This window comes from Haliotis rubra, unplaced genomic scaffold (genome assembly GCF_003918875.1).
Source record: "Haliotis rubra isolate DU_JTF1 unplaced genomic scaffold, ASM391887v1 Scf326, whole genome shotgun sequence".
Classification (NCBI taxonomy): domain Eukaryota; kingdom Metazoa; phylum Mollusca; class Gastropoda; order Lepetellida; family Haliotidae; genus Haliotis; species Haliotis rubra.
Window position 1 is genome coordinate 443,048 of NW_025766998.1, and position 21,961 is coordinate 465,008.

At 39.6% G+C, this 21,961-nt stretch overlaps 1 protein-coding gene across 1 annotated transcript in view; it reads left to right on the forward strand.

The window, feature by feature from the left end:
* Nucleotides 1–21,961, forward strand: part of LOC124283972 (protein fuzzy homolog) — a 144,995-nt gene that overhangs the window by 94,212 nt on the left and 28,822 nt on the right. The window contains exon 4 of the mRNA XM_046720024.1: nt 1,202–1,312. Coding sequence (XP_046575980.1) covers nt 1,202–1,312 — 111 coding nt within the window. The remainder of the gene's footprint in view (nt 1–1,201; nt 1,313–21,961) is intronic.

A 21,961-nucleotide genomic window follows, 5' to 3' on the forward strand; every position in this document is an offset into this window, starting at 1 on the left:
ATGTACAGCTAAGGTGCAGTCAAACCTAGAAACAAGGCTGAACGGGGATTCGAACCCCCAATCCTAGGATTCCTGGAGTGTCCATGGGATGCAACTTTATACATCCAGTTGTTGTATGTTAGAGTACAGAGACACATGTGCCCCGAGAAAATTGGATAAGCTTACAATTACAAACAAACCTTTCTACCCACAGACTCCAGACCCAAGTAACTCCTGCTTGTCAGATGAGTCAGTTTTAGTCTGGATGGCATGGTCAGTCTCTGTGACATGACTATGGATCCTCTGTCCCCATCAGGGTGGAATGGTGCTCATTTTATCAACCACTAATTTGTCTGGCCAGGCTGAAAAATAAATATTTCAAAGCAATCAAACCTCCAGCCTTCCACTTCACCTTGGTGGTGGTAGGTCTTAATTGTCAGATGGTGTCTCAACACTTTTTACCCCATTCAAGAAAATATTCCAAACACATTTTTCTTTCATTGTTCCCACCAGGACATTGCTGGAATATTGCTGAAAGTAGCGTTCTCACTCACTTTTCATGGTTCAAATCATTAACAATTTTTCAATCATTTCCAACACTCTCTGCAAGCAAATGGAGACCCAGTAATCTAAGTCACCACAATTAGCTGTGCAGGGTTGTCTCCCTTGTATGTACCAGAACCCTCAGTATTTTTATAGTGCTTGTCCTCAACACACATGTTGTAGACGTCAAAAACGTGCATTACCATTATCCTTCCTCCCACATCAGGCTGACACGCTTTGTTCTGACTGAAGTCTGTTTGAAGTGGCATGAATCCCTACCCACCCACTCACTCAATCATCATTCGGCCACACCAAATAAAAAACATGTATCAATTAGATATGACACCTCATGTAGACCCTTAAGAAAACAGAAATTAACTGAACCAATTAATGAATACTAAACATATCTTAGTCATCATGATGGGTCATTACGAGCACCATTATAAACAGTTAATCACGCTGCATCTTGAGTGTCAATGGCAGACAGCAATGTCCCTGCTCATTATTCCTTGAGTATAGAAGGGTCAGGATGTTCCTTGGAGCAGAGTGACCCAGAACACTGCAGGCAGGGTCACAGACGCACAATCTCGCTATCCCCCCGACACCCCCCTGGAACCTTTGTTAAAATGGATTCACAAATATTTTGACAATATTAAAGAAATTTTATTTGCATTTTCAGGTGTGTTTCAATCTGGTTGATGCGCTCCTTGATCAAGCCTGTCTCCCGACCTTTTCTGACCTTACCAATGCTCCTGATATCATTGCCGGACCTGAGAACTCAATATTACAGGTAAAGTCTCCTCTTATGTTTTGAGTGGGGTAGTCAAGTGGTTGAAGTGCTAGCTCATCACTCCATTGTCCAGGTTCAATGACTCATTCCCTCCTTCCCTCCATCCCTCCCTCCTTCCTTCCATCCCTCCCTCCATCCCTCCCTCCTTCCTTCCATCCCTCCCTCCCTCCCTCCCTCCCTCTAGGGGCGGTGATGTAGCCTAATGGTTAAAGCATTAGCGCTCGTCACACCAAAGACCTGGGTTCGATTCCCCACATGGGTACAATGTGTGAAGCCCATTTCTGGTGTCCCCCTCCAAGATATTGCTGGAATATTGCTAAAAGCAGCGTAAAACTAAACTCACTCACTCACTCACTCCTTTCCTCACTCACTCACTTGGCACTCCAGTACTCACTGTGCTACAGACAACTACTACAAGAGTACTGGATGGATGCAGTGTGATTACTGCTCATCTTTTTAACCTCCGGTTTTCATGTCAATTCTAATAGTTTTAGAGGCCACAATCATAACAAGGAAATTGCTGATGTCAGCATAAAACAATATTCATTCTCTTTAATAGCTGAAACAGTTTATTGATACATCACAATCTTATAGAAGCGACAAAACCCTTTCCACATTCATAAGAAATATCAGCCAGTTGATTGTACAGTTGTGACTACATCATGAGTATATATTGTTACAGCAGTATTGCAGGTATAATTCTTTATCCTGTTGTCATTAATCTGATTTCTATCATTATTATCATTATTGTCATGTTGATGATCTATTGACGTGCAGGATGATATTCAACCTCAGCATGTATGCTGTAACAGCAAGATAACATATCAGAAGTTGTCATCTGATTTTTATTGTGAATGACACACAATCATCTGATTTTTTCCTTGTCATAAAAAAGGATCCATGTTCTCGTCTGTTTATCTGAAATGTGATAGGTCCATAAGGAAACATAGGTATACATCTGACTTTAATGTAATGATCTGCACCAATGAATAGCATGGCTTCAGGGTATTAGATAGCCATACTACTTGAAAGAAGTCAAGGGCCACCTGAATCTTTCTTGTTGCTGTGGGTAATCTATATCCATGATGTGTTGATTATAGAAATATGAAAGAATTGGGTGGCTCTTCTTTTGAGTAGTACGTTTCATTTACTTGGCTGAACCTAGTACTATCTACAGAGCTCTAGATAAGCTGTGTAGTTTTGTGAAATACTCTCAACAAACCACCAGAAGCCCATAAACTAGTGTTGTTTATTTTCTAATGCAGTGTCATATTTTGATAACTAAAAGATTGACTACTCTTGTGCATAACCCAAATGTAGCCTTTTAAAAAATGTCTACTCATTGGTCTAAAAGCTTAATCATGTTTAATATAATGTCTACTCATTGGTCTAAAAGCTTAATCATGTTTAATATAATGTCTACTCATTGCTTTAAAAGCTTAATCATCTTTAATATAATGTCTACTCATTGCTTTAAAAGCTTAATCATGTTTAATATAATGTCTACTCATTGCTTTAAAAGCTTAATCATGTTTAATATAATGTCTACTCATTGCTTTAAAAGCTTAATCATGTTTAATATAATGTCTACTCATTGCTTTAAAAGCTTAATCATGTTTAATATAATGTTTACTCATTCTTTAAAAGCTTAATCAAATATAAATCATCTTTGCTTTAAAAAGCTTAATCATCTTTAATATAATGTCTACTCATTGCTTTAAAAGCTTAATCATGTTTAATATAATGTCTACTCATTGCTTTAAAAGCTTAATCATGTTTAATATAATGTCTACTCATTGCTTTAAAAGCTTAATCATGTTTAATATAATGTTTACTCATTGCTTTAAAAGCTTAATCATGTTTAATATAATGTTTACTCATTGCTGTAAAAGCTTAATCATGTTTAATATAATGTCTACTCATTGCTTTAAAAGCTTAATCATGTTTAATATAATGTTTACTCATTGGTGTAAAAGCTTAATCATGTTTAATATAATGTCTACTCATTGCTTTAAAAGCTTAATCATGTTTAATATAATGTTTACTCATTGGTGTAAAAGCTTAATCATGTTTAATATAATGTCTACTCATTGCTTTAAAAGCTTAATCATGTTTAATATAATGTTTACTCATTGGTGTAAAAGCTTAATCATGTTTTAAATACTCATTGCTTTAAAAGCTTAATCATGTTTAATATAATGTTTACTCATTGGTGTAAAAGCTTAATCATGTTTAATATAATGTTTACTCATTGGTGTAAAAGCTTAATCATGTTTAATATAATGTTTACTCATTGGTGTAAAAGTACCCACTACTGATGAATCATTAGCGCTTAGACCTTTACCTTATTGGACATTAGCACTTAGACTTTTTACCTCACTGGACATTAGCACTTAAACCTTTACCTTATTGGACATGAGCACATGGGCCTTTACCTTATTAGACATTAGCACTTAGACCTAAACCTTATTGGACATCAGCACTTATACCTTTACCTTATTGGACATTAGCACTTGGACTTTTACCTCATTGGACATTAGCACTTTGACCTTTACCTCACTGGACATTAGCACTTAGACCTTTACCTTATTGGACATTAGCACATGGACCTTTACCTTATTGGACATAAGCACTAAGACCTTAACCTTATTGGACATTAGCAAATAGACCTTTACCTCACTGGACATTAGCACTTATACCTTTACCTCACTGGACATTAGCACTTAGACCTTTACCTTATTGGACATCAGCACTTATACCTTTATCTTATTGGACATTAGCACTTTGACTTTTACTTCATTGGACATTAGCACTTTGACCTTTACCTCATTGGACATTAGCACTTTGACCTTTACCTCACTGGACATTAGCACTTAGAGCTTGACCTTATTGGACATTAGCACTTAGACCTTTACCTTTTTGGACATTAGCACATGGACCTTTACCTTATTGGACATTAGTACTTTGACCTTTACCTCACTGGACATTAGCACTTATACCTTTACCTCACTGGACATTAGCACTTATACCTTTACCTCACTGGACATTAGCACATATGGACATTAGGACCTTTACCTTATTGGACATTAGCACATGGACCTTTACCTTACTGGACATTAGCACTTGGACCTTTACCTTTACCCTGGACATTAGCACTTGGACCTTAGCTGGACATTAGGGACCTCCACCTTATTGGACATTAGCACTTAGACCTTTACCTTATTGGACATTAGCACATAGACCTTTACCTTATTGGACATTAGCACATAGACCTTTACCTTATTGGACATTAGCACTTAGACCTTTACCTCACTGGACATTAGCACTTATACCTTTACCTCACTGGACATTAGCACTTAGACCTTTACCTTATTGGACATTAGCACTTAGACCTTTACCTTATTGGACATTAGCACTTAGATCTTTACCTTATTGGACATTAGCACTGAGACCTTAACCTTATTGGACATTAGCACTTAGATACCTTTACCTTATTGGACATTAGCACTGAGACCTTTACCTTTTGGACATGAGCACATGGACCTTTACCTTATTGGACATTAGTACTTTGACCTTTACCTCGCTGGACATTAGCACTTATACCTTTACCTCACTGGACATTAGCACTTAGACCTTTAACCTCATTGGACATTAGCACTTATACCTTTACCTTATTGGACATTAGCACATGGACCTTAACCTTATTGGACATTAGCACTTAGACCTTTACCTCACTGGACATTAGCACTTAGACCTTTACCTCACTGGACATTAGCACTTATACCTTTACCTCACTGGACATTAGCACATAGACCTTTACCTTATTGGACATTAGCACATAGACCTTTACCTTATTGGACATTAGCACATGGACCTCAACCTTATTGGACATTAGCAAATAGACCTTTACCTCACTGGACATTAGCACTTATACCTTTACCTCACTGGACATTAGCACTTAGACCTTTACCTTATTGGACATTAGCACTTAGACCTTTACCTTATTGGACATTAGCACTTAGACCTTTACCTTATTGGACATTAGCACTTAGATTTTTACCTTATTGGACATTAGCACTGAGACCTTAACCTTATTGGACATTAGCACTTAGATTTTTACCTTATTGGACATTAGCACTGAGACCTTTACCTTTTTGGACATGAGCACATGGACCTTTACCTTATTGGACATTAGTACTTTGACCTTTACCTCGCTGGACATTAGCACTTATACCTTTACCTCACTGGACATTAGCACTTATACCTTTACCTCATTGGACATTAGCACTTAGACCTTTACCTTATTGGACATTAGCACATGGACCTTAACCTTATTGGACATTAGCACTTAGACCTTTACCTCACTGGACATTAGCACTTAGACCTTTACCTCACTGGACATTAGCACTTATACCTTTACCTCACTGGACATTAGCACATAGACCTTTACCTTATTGGACATTAGCACATAGACCTTTACCTTATTGGACATTAGCACATGGACCTTAACCTTATTGGACATTAGCACTTATACCTTTACCTCACTGGACATTAGCACTTATACCTTTACCTCACTGGACATTAGCACTTAGACCTTTACCTTATTGGACATTAGCACTTAGACCTTTACCTTATTGGACATTAGCACTTAGACCTTTACCTTATTGGACATTAGCACTTAGATCTTTACCTTATTGGACATTAGCACTGAGACCTTAACCTTATTGGACATTAGCACTTAGATTTTTACCTTATTGGACATTAGCACTGAGACCTTTACCTTTTTGGACATGAGCACATGGACCTTTACCTTATTGGACATTAGTACTTTGACCTTTACCTCACTGGACATTAGCACTTATACCTTTACCTCACTGGACATAAGCACTTATACCTTTACCTTATTGGACATTAGCACTTAGACCTTTACCTTATTGGACATTAGCACATGGACCTTAACCTTATTGGACATTAGCACTTAGACCTTTACCTCACTGGACATTAGCACTTATACCTTTACCTCACTGGACATTAGCACTTAGACCTTAACCTCATTGGACATTAGCACTTATACCTTTACCTTATTGGACATTAGCACTTGGACCTTAACCTTATTGGACATTAGCACTTAGACCTTTACCTCACTGGACATTAGCACTTATACCTTTACCTCACTGGACATTAGCACTTATACCTTTACCTCATTGGACATTAGCACTTATACCTTTACCTTATTGGACATTAGCACATGGACCTTAACCTTATTGGACATTAGCACTTAGACCTTAACCTTATTGGACATTAGCACTTATACCTTTACCTAATTGGACATTAGCACATGGACCTTAACCTTATTTAAACCTTATTCAAATCAAACCTCTATCCTAATGGATGTTATCTCTTGGACTTGCACCTTGATGGACACCATCACATGGACTTTTACCTTAATGGGCCTTAGCACTTGGATCTTTATCTGCATTGACATACACCTTTATCCTGATGGACATTAGTATATGGCCCTCCACCTGAATGGACATCAGCACTTGGACCTCCACTTTGATGGACATTAGCACATGGTTCTTTTCCTCGATGACTTTAAGCCTGTGGACTTTTACCTTAATGGACATTAGCACATAGATCTCTATCCTAATGGACATTAGCACAGGGATCTTCACCTTAATGGACATTAGCACATAGATTTTTATCGTAAGGACATTAGCAGAGGGATCTTCACCTCAATGGACATTAGCATAAAGCTTTTTACCGTAATTAAGACATTGGCACTTGGATCTTTGCCTTATTGGACATTAGCACTTAGACCTAAACCTTATTGGACATCAGCACTTATACCTTTACCTTACTGGACATTAGCACTTGGACTTTTGCCTCATTGGACATTAGCACTTTGACCTTTACCTCATTGGACATGAGCACTTTGACCTTTACCTCACTGGACATTAGCACTTAGACCTTTACCTTATTGGACATTAGCACTTATACCTTTACCTTATTGGACATTAGCACATGGACCCTTACCTTATTTATTTAAACCTTTATTCAAATCAAACCTCTATCCTAATGGATGTTATCTCTTGGACTTGCACCTTGATGGACACCATCACATGGACTTTTACCTTAATGGGCCTTAGCACTTGGATCTTTATCTCACTGGACATTGACATACACCTTTATCCTGATGGACATTAGTATATGGCCCTCCACCTGAATGGACATCAGCACTTGGACCTCCACTTTGATGGACATTAGCATTGGTTCTTTTCCTCGATGACATTAGCACTTTGCCTGTGACATTAGCTTTTTAACCTCACTGGACATTAGCACATGATCCTTATCCTTTAGCAAGCTGGATAGCACTTAGACCTTTACTGGACATTAGCACATAGATCTCTATCCTAATGGACATTAGCACAGGGATCTTCACCTTAATGGACATTAGCACATAGATTTTTATCGTAAGGACATTAGCAGAGGGATCTTCACCTCAATGGACATTAGCATAAAGCTTTTTACCGTAATTAAGACATTGGCACTTGGATCTTTGCCTTATTGGACATTAGCACTTAGACCTAAACCTTATTGGACATCAGCACTTATACCTTTACCTTACTGGACATTAGCACTTGGACTTTTGCCTCATTGGACATTAGCACTTTGACCTTTACCTCATTGGACATGAGCACTTTGACCTTTACCTCACTGGACATTAGCACTTAGACCTTTACCTTATTGGACATTAGCACTTAGACCTTTACCTCATTGGACATTAGCACTTAGACCTTTACCTCACTGGACATTAGCACTTAGACCTTTACCTCACTGGACATTAGCACTTAGACCTTTACCTCACTGGACATTAGCACTTAGACCTTTACCTTTTTGGACATTAGCACTTAGACCTTTAACCTTATTGGACATCAGCACTTGGACCTCCACTTTGATGGACATTAGCACATAGTTCTTTTCCTCGATGACTTTAAGCCTTGGACTTTTACCTTAATGGACATTAGCACATAGATCTCTATCCTAATGGACATTAGCACAGGGATCTTCACCTTAATGGACATTAGCACATAGACCTTTTATCGTAAGGACATTAGCAGAGGATCTTCACCTCAATGGACATTAGCATAAACTTTTACCTTGATAATTAACTGGACATTAGCACTTGGATCTTTGCCTTATTGGACATTAGCACTTAGACCTTTACCTTATTGGACATTAGCACTTAGACCCTTTACCTTATTGGACATTAGCACTTAGACCTTTACCTCATTGGACATTAGCACTTAGACCTTTACCTCATTGGACATTAGCACTTGGAGACCTTTAACCTTATTGGACATTAGCACTTAGACCTTTTACCTTATTGGACATTAGCACTGACATTAGACCTTTACCTTATTGGACATTAGCACATGGACCTTTACCTCACTGGACATTAGCACTTAGACCTTTACCTCACTGGACATTAGCACTTATACCTTTACCTCACTGGACATAGCACTTTAAGCACTTAGACCTTTACCTTATTGGACATTAGCACTTAGACCTTTACCTTATTGGACATTAGCACTTGGACCTTTACCTTATTGGACATTAGCACTTAGACCTTTTACCTGGACATTGGACATTAGCACTTGGACCTTTACCTCACTGGACATTAGCACTTATACCTTTACCTCACTGGACATTAGCACTTAGACCTTTACCTCATTGGACATTAGCACTTAGACCTTTACCTTATTGGACATTAGTACTTAGACCTTTACATGGACATTAGCACTTATACCTTACCTTGGACATTAGCACTTATACCTTTACCTCACTGGACATTAGCACTTGGACCTTTACCTCACTGGACATTAGCACTTGGACATTAGCACTTTACCTTTACCTTGGACATTAGCACTTATAGACCTTTACCTCACTGGACATTAGCACTTAGACCTTTACCTTACTGGACATTAGCACTTAGACCTTTACCTCACTGGACATTAGCACTTATACCTTTACCATTAGCACTTAGACCTTTACCTCACTGGACATTAGCACTTAGACCTTTACCTTATTGGACATTAGCACTTAGACCTTAACCTTATTGGACATTAGCACATGGACCTTTACCTTATTGGACATTAGCACTTTGACCTTTACCTCACTGGACATTAGCACTTATACCTTTACCTCACTGGACATTAGCACTTATACCTTTACCTCATTGGACATTAGCACTTATGGACCTTTACCTTATTGGACATTAGCACATGGACCTTTACCTTATTGGACATTAGCTTTACCTCACTGGACATTAGCACTTATACCTTTACCTCACTGGACATTAGCACTTAGACCTTTACCTCACTGGACATTAGCACTTAGACCTTTACCTCACTGGACATTAGCACTTAGACCTTTACCTTATTGGACATTAGCACATAGACCTTTAACCTTATTGGACATTAGCACTTAGACCTTTACCTCACTGGACATTAGCACTTATACCTTTACCTCACTGGACATTAGCACTTATACCTTTACCTCACTGGACATTAGCACTTATACCTTTACCTTATTGGACATTAGCACATGGACCTTTACCTTATTGGACATTAGCACATGGACCTTTACCTTATTGGACATTAGCACTTAGACCTTTACCTTATTGGACATTAGCACTTAGACCTTTACCTTATTTGGACATTATTCACTGGACAAACCTCTACCTTTTCTAATGGACATTAGCACTTGGACCTTTACCTTGATGGACATTAGCACATGGACTTTTACCTCACTGGACATTAGCACTTGGACCTTTACCTCACTGGACATTAGCACATAGACCTTTTTACCTCATGGACATTAGCACTTATACCTTTACCTGACTGGACATTAGCACTTGGACCTCCACCTTTGATGGACATTAGCACATGGTACCTTTACCTCATGGACATTAGCACTGTGGACCTTTACCTTAATGGACATTAGCACATAGACCTTACCCTTATTGGACATTAGCACTTGGATCTTTACCTTAATGGACATTAGCACATAGACCTTTTATCGTGGACATTAGCAGAGCACATGGATCTTCACCTCAATGGACATTAGCATTATACCTTTTTACCTTAATTCTTTACCTCACTGGACAGCACTTAGCACTATAAGTCAAGATCCGACTATAAGGATCTTTGCCTTATTGGACATTAGCACTTAGACCTAAAACCTTATTGGACATCAAATAAGCACTTATACCTTTACCTCATTGGACATTAGCACTTCGGACTTTTACCTCATTGGACATTAGCACTTAATACCTTTACCTTATTGGACATTAGCACTTAGACCTTTACCTCACTGGACATTAGCACTTGGACCAATTTTGCTTCTTAACCTTAGTGATGGACGATGCCCGACATCAAACGATTTAGCACTTATACCTTTACCTTATTGGACATTAGCACATGGACCTTTAACCTTTTTATTTAAACCTTATTCAAATCAAACCTCTATGACATGTCACTAATGGATTTTATCTCTTGGACTTGGATATAACCTTAAACTTGGACAGTATTTTTTCAAACCATCACATGGACTTTACCTTACTTTATGGGCATTAGCACTTATCTGATCTTTATGTTTTCATTTTACAAAAAAGACAAACAACAAAGTTTTATTGACATACACCTTTAGGGCCTTTGGACGGTTCCTGATGGACATTAGTATATGGCCCCTCCACCTGAATGGACATCAGCACTGGCAGATCTTCTCTTGACCTCAGCGGGACATTTGGGTGGATGAACTGATCAGCAAGTATAAGTCGGTCCTGATTTTTACCTTCATTTCTGGTATCAAATTTCCGACTTATAGTCGGTCATATACGGTAGACCTTTACCTTATTGGACATTAGCACATAGACCTTTACCTTATTGGACATTAGCACATGGACCTTAACCTTATTGGACATTAGCAAATAGACCTTTACCTCACTGGACATTAGCACTTATACCTTTACCTCACTGGACATTAGCACTTAGACCTTTTTTCACTGGACATTAGCACTTAGACCTTTACCCTCAATGGACATTAGCACTTAGACCTTTACCTTATTGGACATTAGCACATGGACCTTAACCTTATTGGACATTAGCACTTAGACCTTAACCTTATTGGATATTAGCACTTATACCTTTACCTTATTGGACATTAGAACATGGACCTTAACCTTATTGGACATTAGCACTTAGACCTTAACCTTATTGGACATTAGCACTTATACCTTTACCTAATTGGACATTAGCACATGGACCTTAACCTTATTTAAACCTTATTCAAATCCAACCTCTATCCTAATGGATGTTATCTCTTGGACTTGCACCTTGATGGACACCATCACATGGACTTTTACCTTAATGGGCCTTAGCACTTGGATCTTTATCTGCATTGACATACACCTTTATCCTGATGGACATTAGTATATGGCCCTCCACCTGAATGGACATCAGCACTTGGACCTCCACTTTGATGGACATTAGCACATGGTTCTTTTCCTCGATGACTTTAAGCCTGTGGACTTTTACCTTAATGGACATTAGCACATAGATCTCTATCCTAATGGACATTAGCACAGGGATCTTCACCTTAATGGACATTAGCACATGGATTTTTATCGTAAGGACATTAGCAGAGGGATCTTCACCTCAATGGACATTAGCATAAAGCTTTTTACCGTAATTAAGACATTGGCACTTGGATCTTTGCCTTATTGGACATTAGCACTTAGACCTAAACCTTAATGGACATTAGCATTTAGCTCTTCACCTTAATGGACATTAGCATGTGAATTTCACTTTAATGAAAATTAGTATATAAACATTCACCTAAATGGACATGTAGCATATCATATGAGAATAACCATGTCTTATATTACAGAGTAGTCAGTATGTTCGTGGGGTAATTGTTCCCTGGATTCAGTGTTGTGTATTGAACTTATCAAAGTAGCTATGTGTGAAACTAGCGTGGATGAGCTGACATTCCCCATGTCCTTCACATATCCTCAAGGGCCCTAGTTCGTGTTGGGTATTGTGTTGGACATAAAATACTTCCAGTTTCCCGGATACCATTTATGAGTTACAAAAAACTCCACCTATTTCCATATTTCTAATGTTGAAGCTGATTCAGATGTCAAACAATTTTCACTCGCAGAAACAAGTTTATGTGTCAAACTGACAATGCAGTAAGCTTGTCATAAAAATGTCTGATTTATTCTGTAATAGTTGAATATGAAATTTAGTCATTTGAATATATGCATCAACCAGTGCCTCGGGAGCAGCAGTAATCCCACAATCCTAAGCTGCGTTATTTGCTCCTGTTTGATAGTGTCACCAATAAATGAAGGCAGGCATACACGAGATTGTCTTATTTCTTTACTGAAATCACAACTCGAATAAGATGATGGAATTAATTTTGGGTTGTCATGACCAGTCATTGTATTGGACAATTTACCTCGCCACATTTCAGCATGACCTCACCTCATACCCAATTGCTACAGTTGTGAAATATGCGATTTTGCAGTGAAATCAAATGTAGAAAAAACATGAAATATATCACGTCTAATCACAGCTACAAAAGCCGTGTGAACTGATCGCTGTTGCCCCTGGCTCTAGATCATGTATATAGCGTTGTCAACATGCGCATAACAGTTCTCATTAGCTGCCATTACAGCTCGATAACCTATTGAATCCGCTTAGTTTCAAACTCCAATTATACTCTTCTTCTGTGTGTCAACTTGCTGGAGAGCGTTTTTCTCTGAGGGTGAGCTTCTTGTGAACTCCTACACAACTTATCAAAGATACACGCTATCAAGAACTTCAATATTATTGTAATAAATTGAGTTTCTTCTCCATGTTCTATTCTTGATCGGAACCTGAAGTCAGTTACTATTTCTGTTACAACTACTACTGCTATTAATGCTTCTACTACTACTACTACTACAGCTGCTACTGCTGCTGTTCATGCTTCAACTACAGCTACTACTACCACTACTACAGCTATTGATGCTTCTGCTACATCTACTACTACTACTGCTGTTAATGCTTCAACTACAGATGCTACTACCACTACTACAGCTATTGATGCTTCTACTACATCTACTACTACTACTACAGCTGCTACTGCTGTTAATGCTTCAACTACATCTACTACTACCACTACTACAGCTGTTAATGCTTCTACTACATCTACTACTACAGCTGCTACTGCTGTTAATGCTTCTACTACATCTACTACTACCACTACAGCTGCTACTGCTGTTAAAGTTTCTACTGCACCTATGACTACGACAACTACAACTACTACTACTACTACTACAACTACTACTACTACTACTACTACTACTACTACTACAACTACTACTACTACTACTACTACTACTACTACTACTACCACTACAACTACTACTACTACCACTACAACTACAACTACAACTACTACTACTACTACTACTACTACCACTACAACTACTACTGCTATTAATGATGTTACTGCTATTACTACTACAGCTGCTTCTGCTATTAAATGTTTCCACTACATCTACTACTACCACTACAACTGCTACTGCCAGCGCTGTCACATCTCTACTTAGAATGTTTCTTTTTTCTGCATGCACATAAATATACACACAATTTCTCACACATGCACGTGCACTTTCACACCTGCACATAATATTTCAGCAATAGAATGATGACATAAATAGTGCTTTGTTGGCTAGAGTTCTTTCATCGCCTACAGCTGCTGCTTCTTTTACTGCATCTACGCTTCCTCCGCTGTAACTAATGCTGCAGCTAATGCTTCCACTGCATCTACCGCTTCTTCTACTACAAGTACTGTTTCCTCTGCTTCAACTACTACTTCTTCTACTGCAGCTAATGCTTCTACTGCATCTACCGCTTCTTCTACTACAAGTACTGTTTCCTCTGCTTCAACTACTACTTCTTCTACTGCAGCTAATGCTTCTACTGCTTCTTCTTCTGGATCTACTGCTCCCCTGGCTGCAGCTAATGTTTCCTCTACTGCATCTACTGCTTCTTCTGCAACAACTACTACTACTTTCCCTCCCTCTACTGCAACTATTGTTTACTCAACTGTAACTACTGCTCCATCTACTGGAGCTAATGCTTCTACTGCTTCCTTTGCTGCAGCTAATGCTTCTACTGCTTCCTCTCCTGTAGTTTATGCTTCTACTGCTTCCTCTACTGCAGCTAATGTTTTCACTGCTTTCTCTACTGCAGCTGATGCTTCCTCTGCTGTTGCTTATGCTTCTACTGCTTCTTCTGCTGTAGCTAATGCTTCCACTACTTCCTTTGCTGTAGCTTATGCTTCTACTGCTTCATCTGCTGCAGCTAATGATTTTTTACTGCTTTCTCTACTGCAGCCTATGCTTCCTCTGCTGCAGCTTATGCTTCTTCTGCTTCCTATACTGCAGTTAATGCTTCTACAGCCCCATCTGCTGCAGCTATTGCTTCTACTGCTTCCTTTGCTCCAGCTAATGCTTCCTTTGCTGCAGTTTATGCTTCTACTGCAAGTACTGTTTCATCTGCTGCAACTACTGCTTCCTTTACTGCAACTTCTTCTTCAACAGCAACTATTGCTTCATCTTCAGGGGGTAATGCTTCCTATGCTTCCTTTCTCTACTGCAGCCGATGCTTCCTCTGCTGTTGCTTATGCTTCTACTGCTTCCTCTACTGCAGCTAATGTTTTGACTGCTTTCTCTACTGCAGCCGATGCTTCCTCTGCTGTTGCTTTTGCTTCTACCTCTACTGTAGCAATGCTTCTACTGCTTCTGCTGTAGCTAATGCTTCTACTGCTTGCTCTACTGTAGCTTATGCTTCTTCTGCTTCCTCTACTGCAGCTGATGCTTCCTCTGCTGTTGCTTATGCTTCTACTGCTTGCTCTACTGTAGCTTATGCTTCTTCTGCTTCCTCTACTGCAGCTGATGCTTCCTCTGCTGTTGCTTATGCTTCTACTGCTTCCTCTACTGTAGCTAATGCTTCTACTGCTTCCTCTCCTGCAGATAATGTTTTGACTGCTTTCTCTACTGCAGCCGATGCTTCCTCTGTTGTTGCTCATGCTTCTATTGCTTCCTCTACTGTAGCTTATGCTTCTACTGCTTCCTCTACTGCAGCTAATGTTTTGACGGCTTTCTCTACTGCAGCCGATGCTTCCTCTGCTGTTGCTTATGCTTCTATTGCTTCCTCTACTGTAGCAATGCTTCTACTGCTTCTGCTGTAGCTAATGCTTCTACTGCTTGCTCTACTGTAGCTTATGCTTCTTCTGCTTCCTCTACTGCAGCTAATGTTTTTACTGCTTCCTCTACTGCAGCTGATGCTTCCTCTGCTGTTGCTTATGCTTCTACTGCTTCTTCTGCTGTAGCTTATGCTTCTTCTGCTTCCTCTACTGCAGCTAATGTTTTTTTACTGCTTTCTCTACTGCAGCTGATGCTTCCTCTGCTGTTGCTTATGCTTCTTCTGCTGCAGCTTATGTCTCTACAGTCCCCTCTGCTGCAGCTTATGCTTCTTCTGCTTCCTCTACTGCAGCTAATGTCTCTACAGTCCCCTCTACTGCAGCTATTGTTTACTCAACTGTAATTACTGATTCTTCTGCAGTTAATGCTTCTACAGCCCCATCTGCTGCAGCTATTGCTTCTACTGCTTCTTTTGCTCGAGCTAATGCTTCCTTTGCTGCAGTTTATGCTTCTACTGCAAGTACTGTTTCATCTGCTGCAACTACTGCTCCATTTACTGCAACTTCTTCTTCAACAGCAACTATTGCTTCATCTTCAGGGGCTACTGCTTCCTATATTGCAACTACTGCTCCATTTACTGCAACTACTACTTCATCTGTTGCAACCACTGGTTAATCTACAACCACTGCTTATTTTAGATGACTTCTTACTTCTAATTTTGATGTCTTCAGTTACACAGCTGTTTCTGCAATGAATGCATTTTCTTGGTTTGTGTTGCATCTGTTATAGTAATAATAATAATAATAATAGTACTATCATTCCTGCATTTACTACCAGTTGTTCTGCTTCTATATGATCTGCATGTAATCGCTCATTCCACTGACATGACACATTGACATGTCCCTCCTAAATCTAATCAGCGCTACAAGCTTTGTTTGTCCATACAGTTAAAGGTAAACATACTTTTTACCACCCAGATGTGATATATGTTGACAGAATATCAGGAACATGTATGCTGCGGCTTGACACATAAGATCACACAGATTCTTCAAATTATTTACATCATGGACGGAAATCAATAATTTAAGGAGTTTCACCTTTCACTGGCCGTCAGCTCTATATATAGTAACCCACTTGCAACCAGGGACGTAGGACGGGATCGGGGGAAGTATTGACCTTGACTAACAGTCTAGTTACTTAGGGCCCCGTAGAAGGGAATTGCATTATCACCATTGAAAAATGGCTTTTCAGTGGTTTTGATGTACATGGAGGCACCATTCACTAAAGGGGTATAGTGTCTTTAATTGTGTGTTGCCTTGAGTTATAGCTGGCGTAGTAGTAGGCTGACAACCAATTGTGGAGGGAAATTAAAGGCTGCCAGTACATGCAAACATTAAACTGGAAATGATACAGTTGCATGCCATTCTAGTTTATTGATTGTTCCCTACTGAAGAAATATCAAAGTTAATCAAGTAGGTCTTTATACTTGTGAGATTCGGGTGTTATCCTAAGAATTATTGTGGTTGTTTTTAGGGGAGCTACATCATTTGGCTCTTAGTGATGATGATGATGATGATGATGATGATGACAATGACTGGATGTTTGTATCCCATTAGGAAAACCAGTTGTTCTCTAAACGTGAAACCACTGACTTGATCGTGTGTCATTGTTTCTGTTGATTGTGATGAATTAACTTATGGGTGTCCCTGCGGTGATGTGGGGTACATGTGTCTAACAGTCTTTTCTCACTCACTCACTCACTCACTCACTCACAAGGGGCGGTGGGGTAGCCTAGTGGTTAAGGCGTTCGCTCGACATGCTGAAGACCCGGGTTCGATTCCCCACATGGGCACATTGTGTGAAGCCCATTTCTGGTGTCCCCCGCCGTGATATTGCCGGAATATTGCTGAAAGCGGCGTAAAACTAAACTCACTCACTCACACTTTGTCTATGCTGATGTGATATATATAAACCGGCGGGATATACATGGAATATTTGTGTAAACTTACCTCACTTACTCATTCTGGTGATGCTTGAATGTTTGTGATAATTAAAGCTTAGTCCTCGTAAAGGTTAATCCATGTATCATCTAACCCCGTTATGAGATACTCGGATGGGTCAAATTACCCGCTTTATCAAACTTGCCATCAAACTTGCCAGTTCTGGCAAGCTCCTATTTCTATCACGTGTTTATATCATATTAAGTTATATTTATCGTATTACCGTGGATGTGCCAAACTGGATATCTCAACTTTCCAGTTGTATGAAGCTCAGCTTGCAGTCCCAAGATTTAAAAAATGTGTTAAATCTCACCCTGATAAAAAAATTAATAAACACGACCTAGAACTGATGTACGCAAGATGCAGCATACAGATGCTTTAATGTAGATATGACATGATTCTGTTGTATTTTCCTTACACATGTTATATCATAACGTTATGTTTACTATCTGTTGTTGATGGCAAGGTCAGAAACTAATAAAGTCATGTGTGTCAAACTCCCGATAAGTTAAACTGTTTGTCAGCCCTAGGGCTTGAAGAGATTCAGCTGTATACGGCCAAGTTGATGAACCTGTTACACTAATGGCTACTGCCATTACATAGCTCTCTTCAATCAACATTTCATCAAAATGACCAGAGATTATGAGCTGTAACATATTTGACAAAAAAAGATCAAACTATCATTTATTAGCAATCAGAAAATTAAGTTCCAAAACATTCAAATCCAATTATTATATTTCTCATTTTTCATTTCAACCAAATACATTTTTGCTTGACAACAAATATCACTTTAAGTCCTTAAACCCATAAATGGCAAACTGTTGATGGAAATATATATCAAAGTGGAAATGATTATTCAAGTTAACATAAAACCATAAGTATGGACAGTTAGATTATAATAAATGCCAGAAGCTTCAGTAAGAAAAAATTAATTTACTATCACGTCCATATTCAACCTTCAGAACGAGGACATTGCTTAGAGATGTCAGTCCTGCTGGCGTCATTTCAGGAGAACTTCACAACTATGTAAAGATTATCACTCAAACACAGAAAGATTTTTTGATAGGATAATTGCTGATAATTTTTTCACCTGTATTGTATGTATAGAGAAATATGCATGGTAATAAACCTGATTATTTAATATTTATAATTTAATCATTGTAAAGCAGAAAAACTGTTTTGTTATGACAAACACGAAACAGGGACGAGGAAGGTTCCAGCTACCTTAGCAAGTGTGGCTACATATTAATCGAATTCTGTAATAATAAATGTCATTCAACAGCAGAGCAGGTTTTTGAAATTTAATTGTTTTCTTTAATAAGTATTTAAATTGGACCAATTTAAATTCAATTGGTTAGGATACTCTGACCTTTCAGTGTGTCGTACAGCGCAGAGTTTTAATTTTAGTTTTTACAAATCCATGGCTCCGAGTTTCGAAACTGAACTTTTTTCCAAATGAGTTATTCTTGGAATATTACATTTCAAGTTATTGGCGTTGAAATGAACATTGAAATGAGCGAGCAGAGGGATCAATAACATAGTGAAGCCGAAATACCTTTTAATCTCACTTACAACTAATACTATTTCCAAACATGCTAATTTCAGATGTAACACAAGTGAAATGTTCCCATACTTTTTAACCACCAAACATACACATCTCAGTAAATTGTTGATGGAAATTCCTGTTTTTTAATTACTTCGGAAATTACGGATTCCATGTTCAAGATTTTCAACTTTCGGAATATATATTCCAGGCAACCTCTTAAGTGAAGAAACATTTTGTTTAATTTTTGAAATGGTTTCAACAATGGCCTTGACCTTGGTAAAATATTAAGTGGCGGTTGTTAAGATTTCCATCATTCTATTCCGTGCAAGGCTTGTCAGTTAAAGCACTTGTTTGATGTTTTTATCACAACTGTTTTCTTCCAACTTGGCACTCTCTGTTTGTAGGTAAATGTTAGATATCACTCTCGTCTGTTTTCCTCTTCATAACTAACCACCGTTCATTTTGTCTCTGACAACAATATTACCACCTCTCGCTCACAGATTGAAGAAACTGCTTGATGTTAAATGCCATGAACTACTTCAGGAAAGTTACATGATGGTTATGTCATTTTTTGTTCACCTTTTTACTTAGAAGAGGTAATAGATTTTATCAAAGTGACAAGCACTACCTTTGAGGAGATGTGATTGAAATGTTCAACGCAGCACCAACCTTCAGTGCTGGTGTTATAGACAAGCTGGCTAATAGGCTGAAAGAGGAATTATTACATTCTCAAAGCTTATGTAGAGGCAGGATAGTGTCGGTAGAGGCAGGATAGTGTCGTGTGTATGGACAGAGGTCACGGCCAGGCTGGTCAGCGGGAGGGGCATGTTGGCAAGGTTCATACTTGGGGATGCTTGGATTAAGGGGGGGGGGATATTGCCATGCCTGAAATTGGGAAATGCTTAGATTGATGATGAGTGAGTGAGTTTAGTTTTACGGCGCACTCAGCAATATTCCAGCTATATGGTGGCGGTCTGTAAATAATCCGAGTCTGGGCCAGACAATTAAGTGATCAACAGCATGAGCATCGATCTGTGCAATTGGGAACTGATGACATGTGTCAACCAAGCCAGGGATAGATGATGATGGTTATTTAGGGAGGTATTCTATTTTTCTATTTGTTTGTTTTTTAATGAGTGATGTAGTGATATTCCTGTTATGGCTTCTTGTATATAATCAAATCTTGACTGGACAATCCAGTGAGTGATATAGTGAACATTGATCCACATTATCCTGGTGTGATGACATACAGTGAACCAGGTGACTGATTCTGATGACTCAACCAATTGTATCCCTGGATCCACGTTGTCAGGACGTGATGACATACAGTGAACCAGGCGACTGATTCTGACGACCCAACCGATTGGATCCCTGGATCCACATTGTCAGGGTGTGATGACATACAGTGAACCAGGCGACTGATTCTGATCACCCAACCGATTGAATCCCTCGATCCACATTGTCCTGGTGTGATGACATACAGTGAACCGGGCGACTGATTCTGATGACCCCTGTATCCCTGGATCCACATTGTCAGGGTGTGATGACATACAGTGAACCAGGCGACTGATTCTGATGACCCAACCGATTGGATCCCTGGATCCACATTGTCAGGGTGTGATGACATACAGTGAACCAGGCGACTGATTCTGACGACCCCTGGATCCACGTCGTCAGGGTGTGATGACATACAGTGAACTAGGCGACTGATTCTGATGACCCAACCGATTGTATCCCTGGATCCACATTGTCAGGGTGTGATGACATACAGTGAACCAGGTGACTGATTTTGACGACCCCTGGATCCCTGGATCAACATCGTCAGGGTGTGATGACATACAGTGAACTAGGCGACTGATTCTGACGACCGAACCCATTGTATCCCTGGATCCACATTGTCAGGGTGTGATGACATACAGTGAACCAGGTGACTGATTTTGACGACCCCTGTATCCCTGGATCCACATTGTCAGGGTGTGATGACATACAGTGAACCAGGTGACTGATTCTGATGACCCCTGTATCCCTGGATCCACATTGTCAGGGTCTGATGACATACAGTGAACCAGGCGACTGATTCTGATGACTCAACCGATTGTATCCCTGGATCCACATTGTCAGGGTGTGATGACATACAGTGAACCAGGAGACTGATTCTGATGACCTCTGGATCCACATTGTCAGGGTGTGATGACATACAGTGAACCAGGTGACTGATTCTGACGACCCCTGTATCCCTGGATCCATGTCAGGGTGTGATGACATACAGTGAACCAGGCGACTGATTCTGACGACCCCTGTATCCCTGGATCCACGTTGTCAGGGTGTGATGACATACAGTGAACCAGGTGACTGATTCTGACGACCCCTGTATCCCTGGATCCACATTGTCAGGTTGTGATGACATACAGTGAACCAGGTGACTGATTCCACCCTGGATCCACGTTGTCAGGGTGTGAGGACATACAGTGAACCAGGTGACTGATTCTGACGACCCCTGTATCCCTGGATCCACGTTGTCAGGTTGTGATGACATACAGTGAACCAGGTGACTGATTCTGACGACCCCTGTATCCCTGGATCCACGTTGTCAGGGTGTGAGGACATACAGTGAACCAGGTGACTGATTCTGACGACCCCTGTATCCCTGGATCCACGTTGTCAGGTTGTGATGACATACAGTGAACCAGGTGACTGATTCTGACGACCCCTGTATCCCTGGATCCACATTGTCAGGGTGTGATGACATACAGTGAACCAGGTGACTGATTCTGATGACCCCTGGATCCACATTGTCAGGGTGTGATGACATACAGTGAACCAGGCGACTGATTCTGACGACC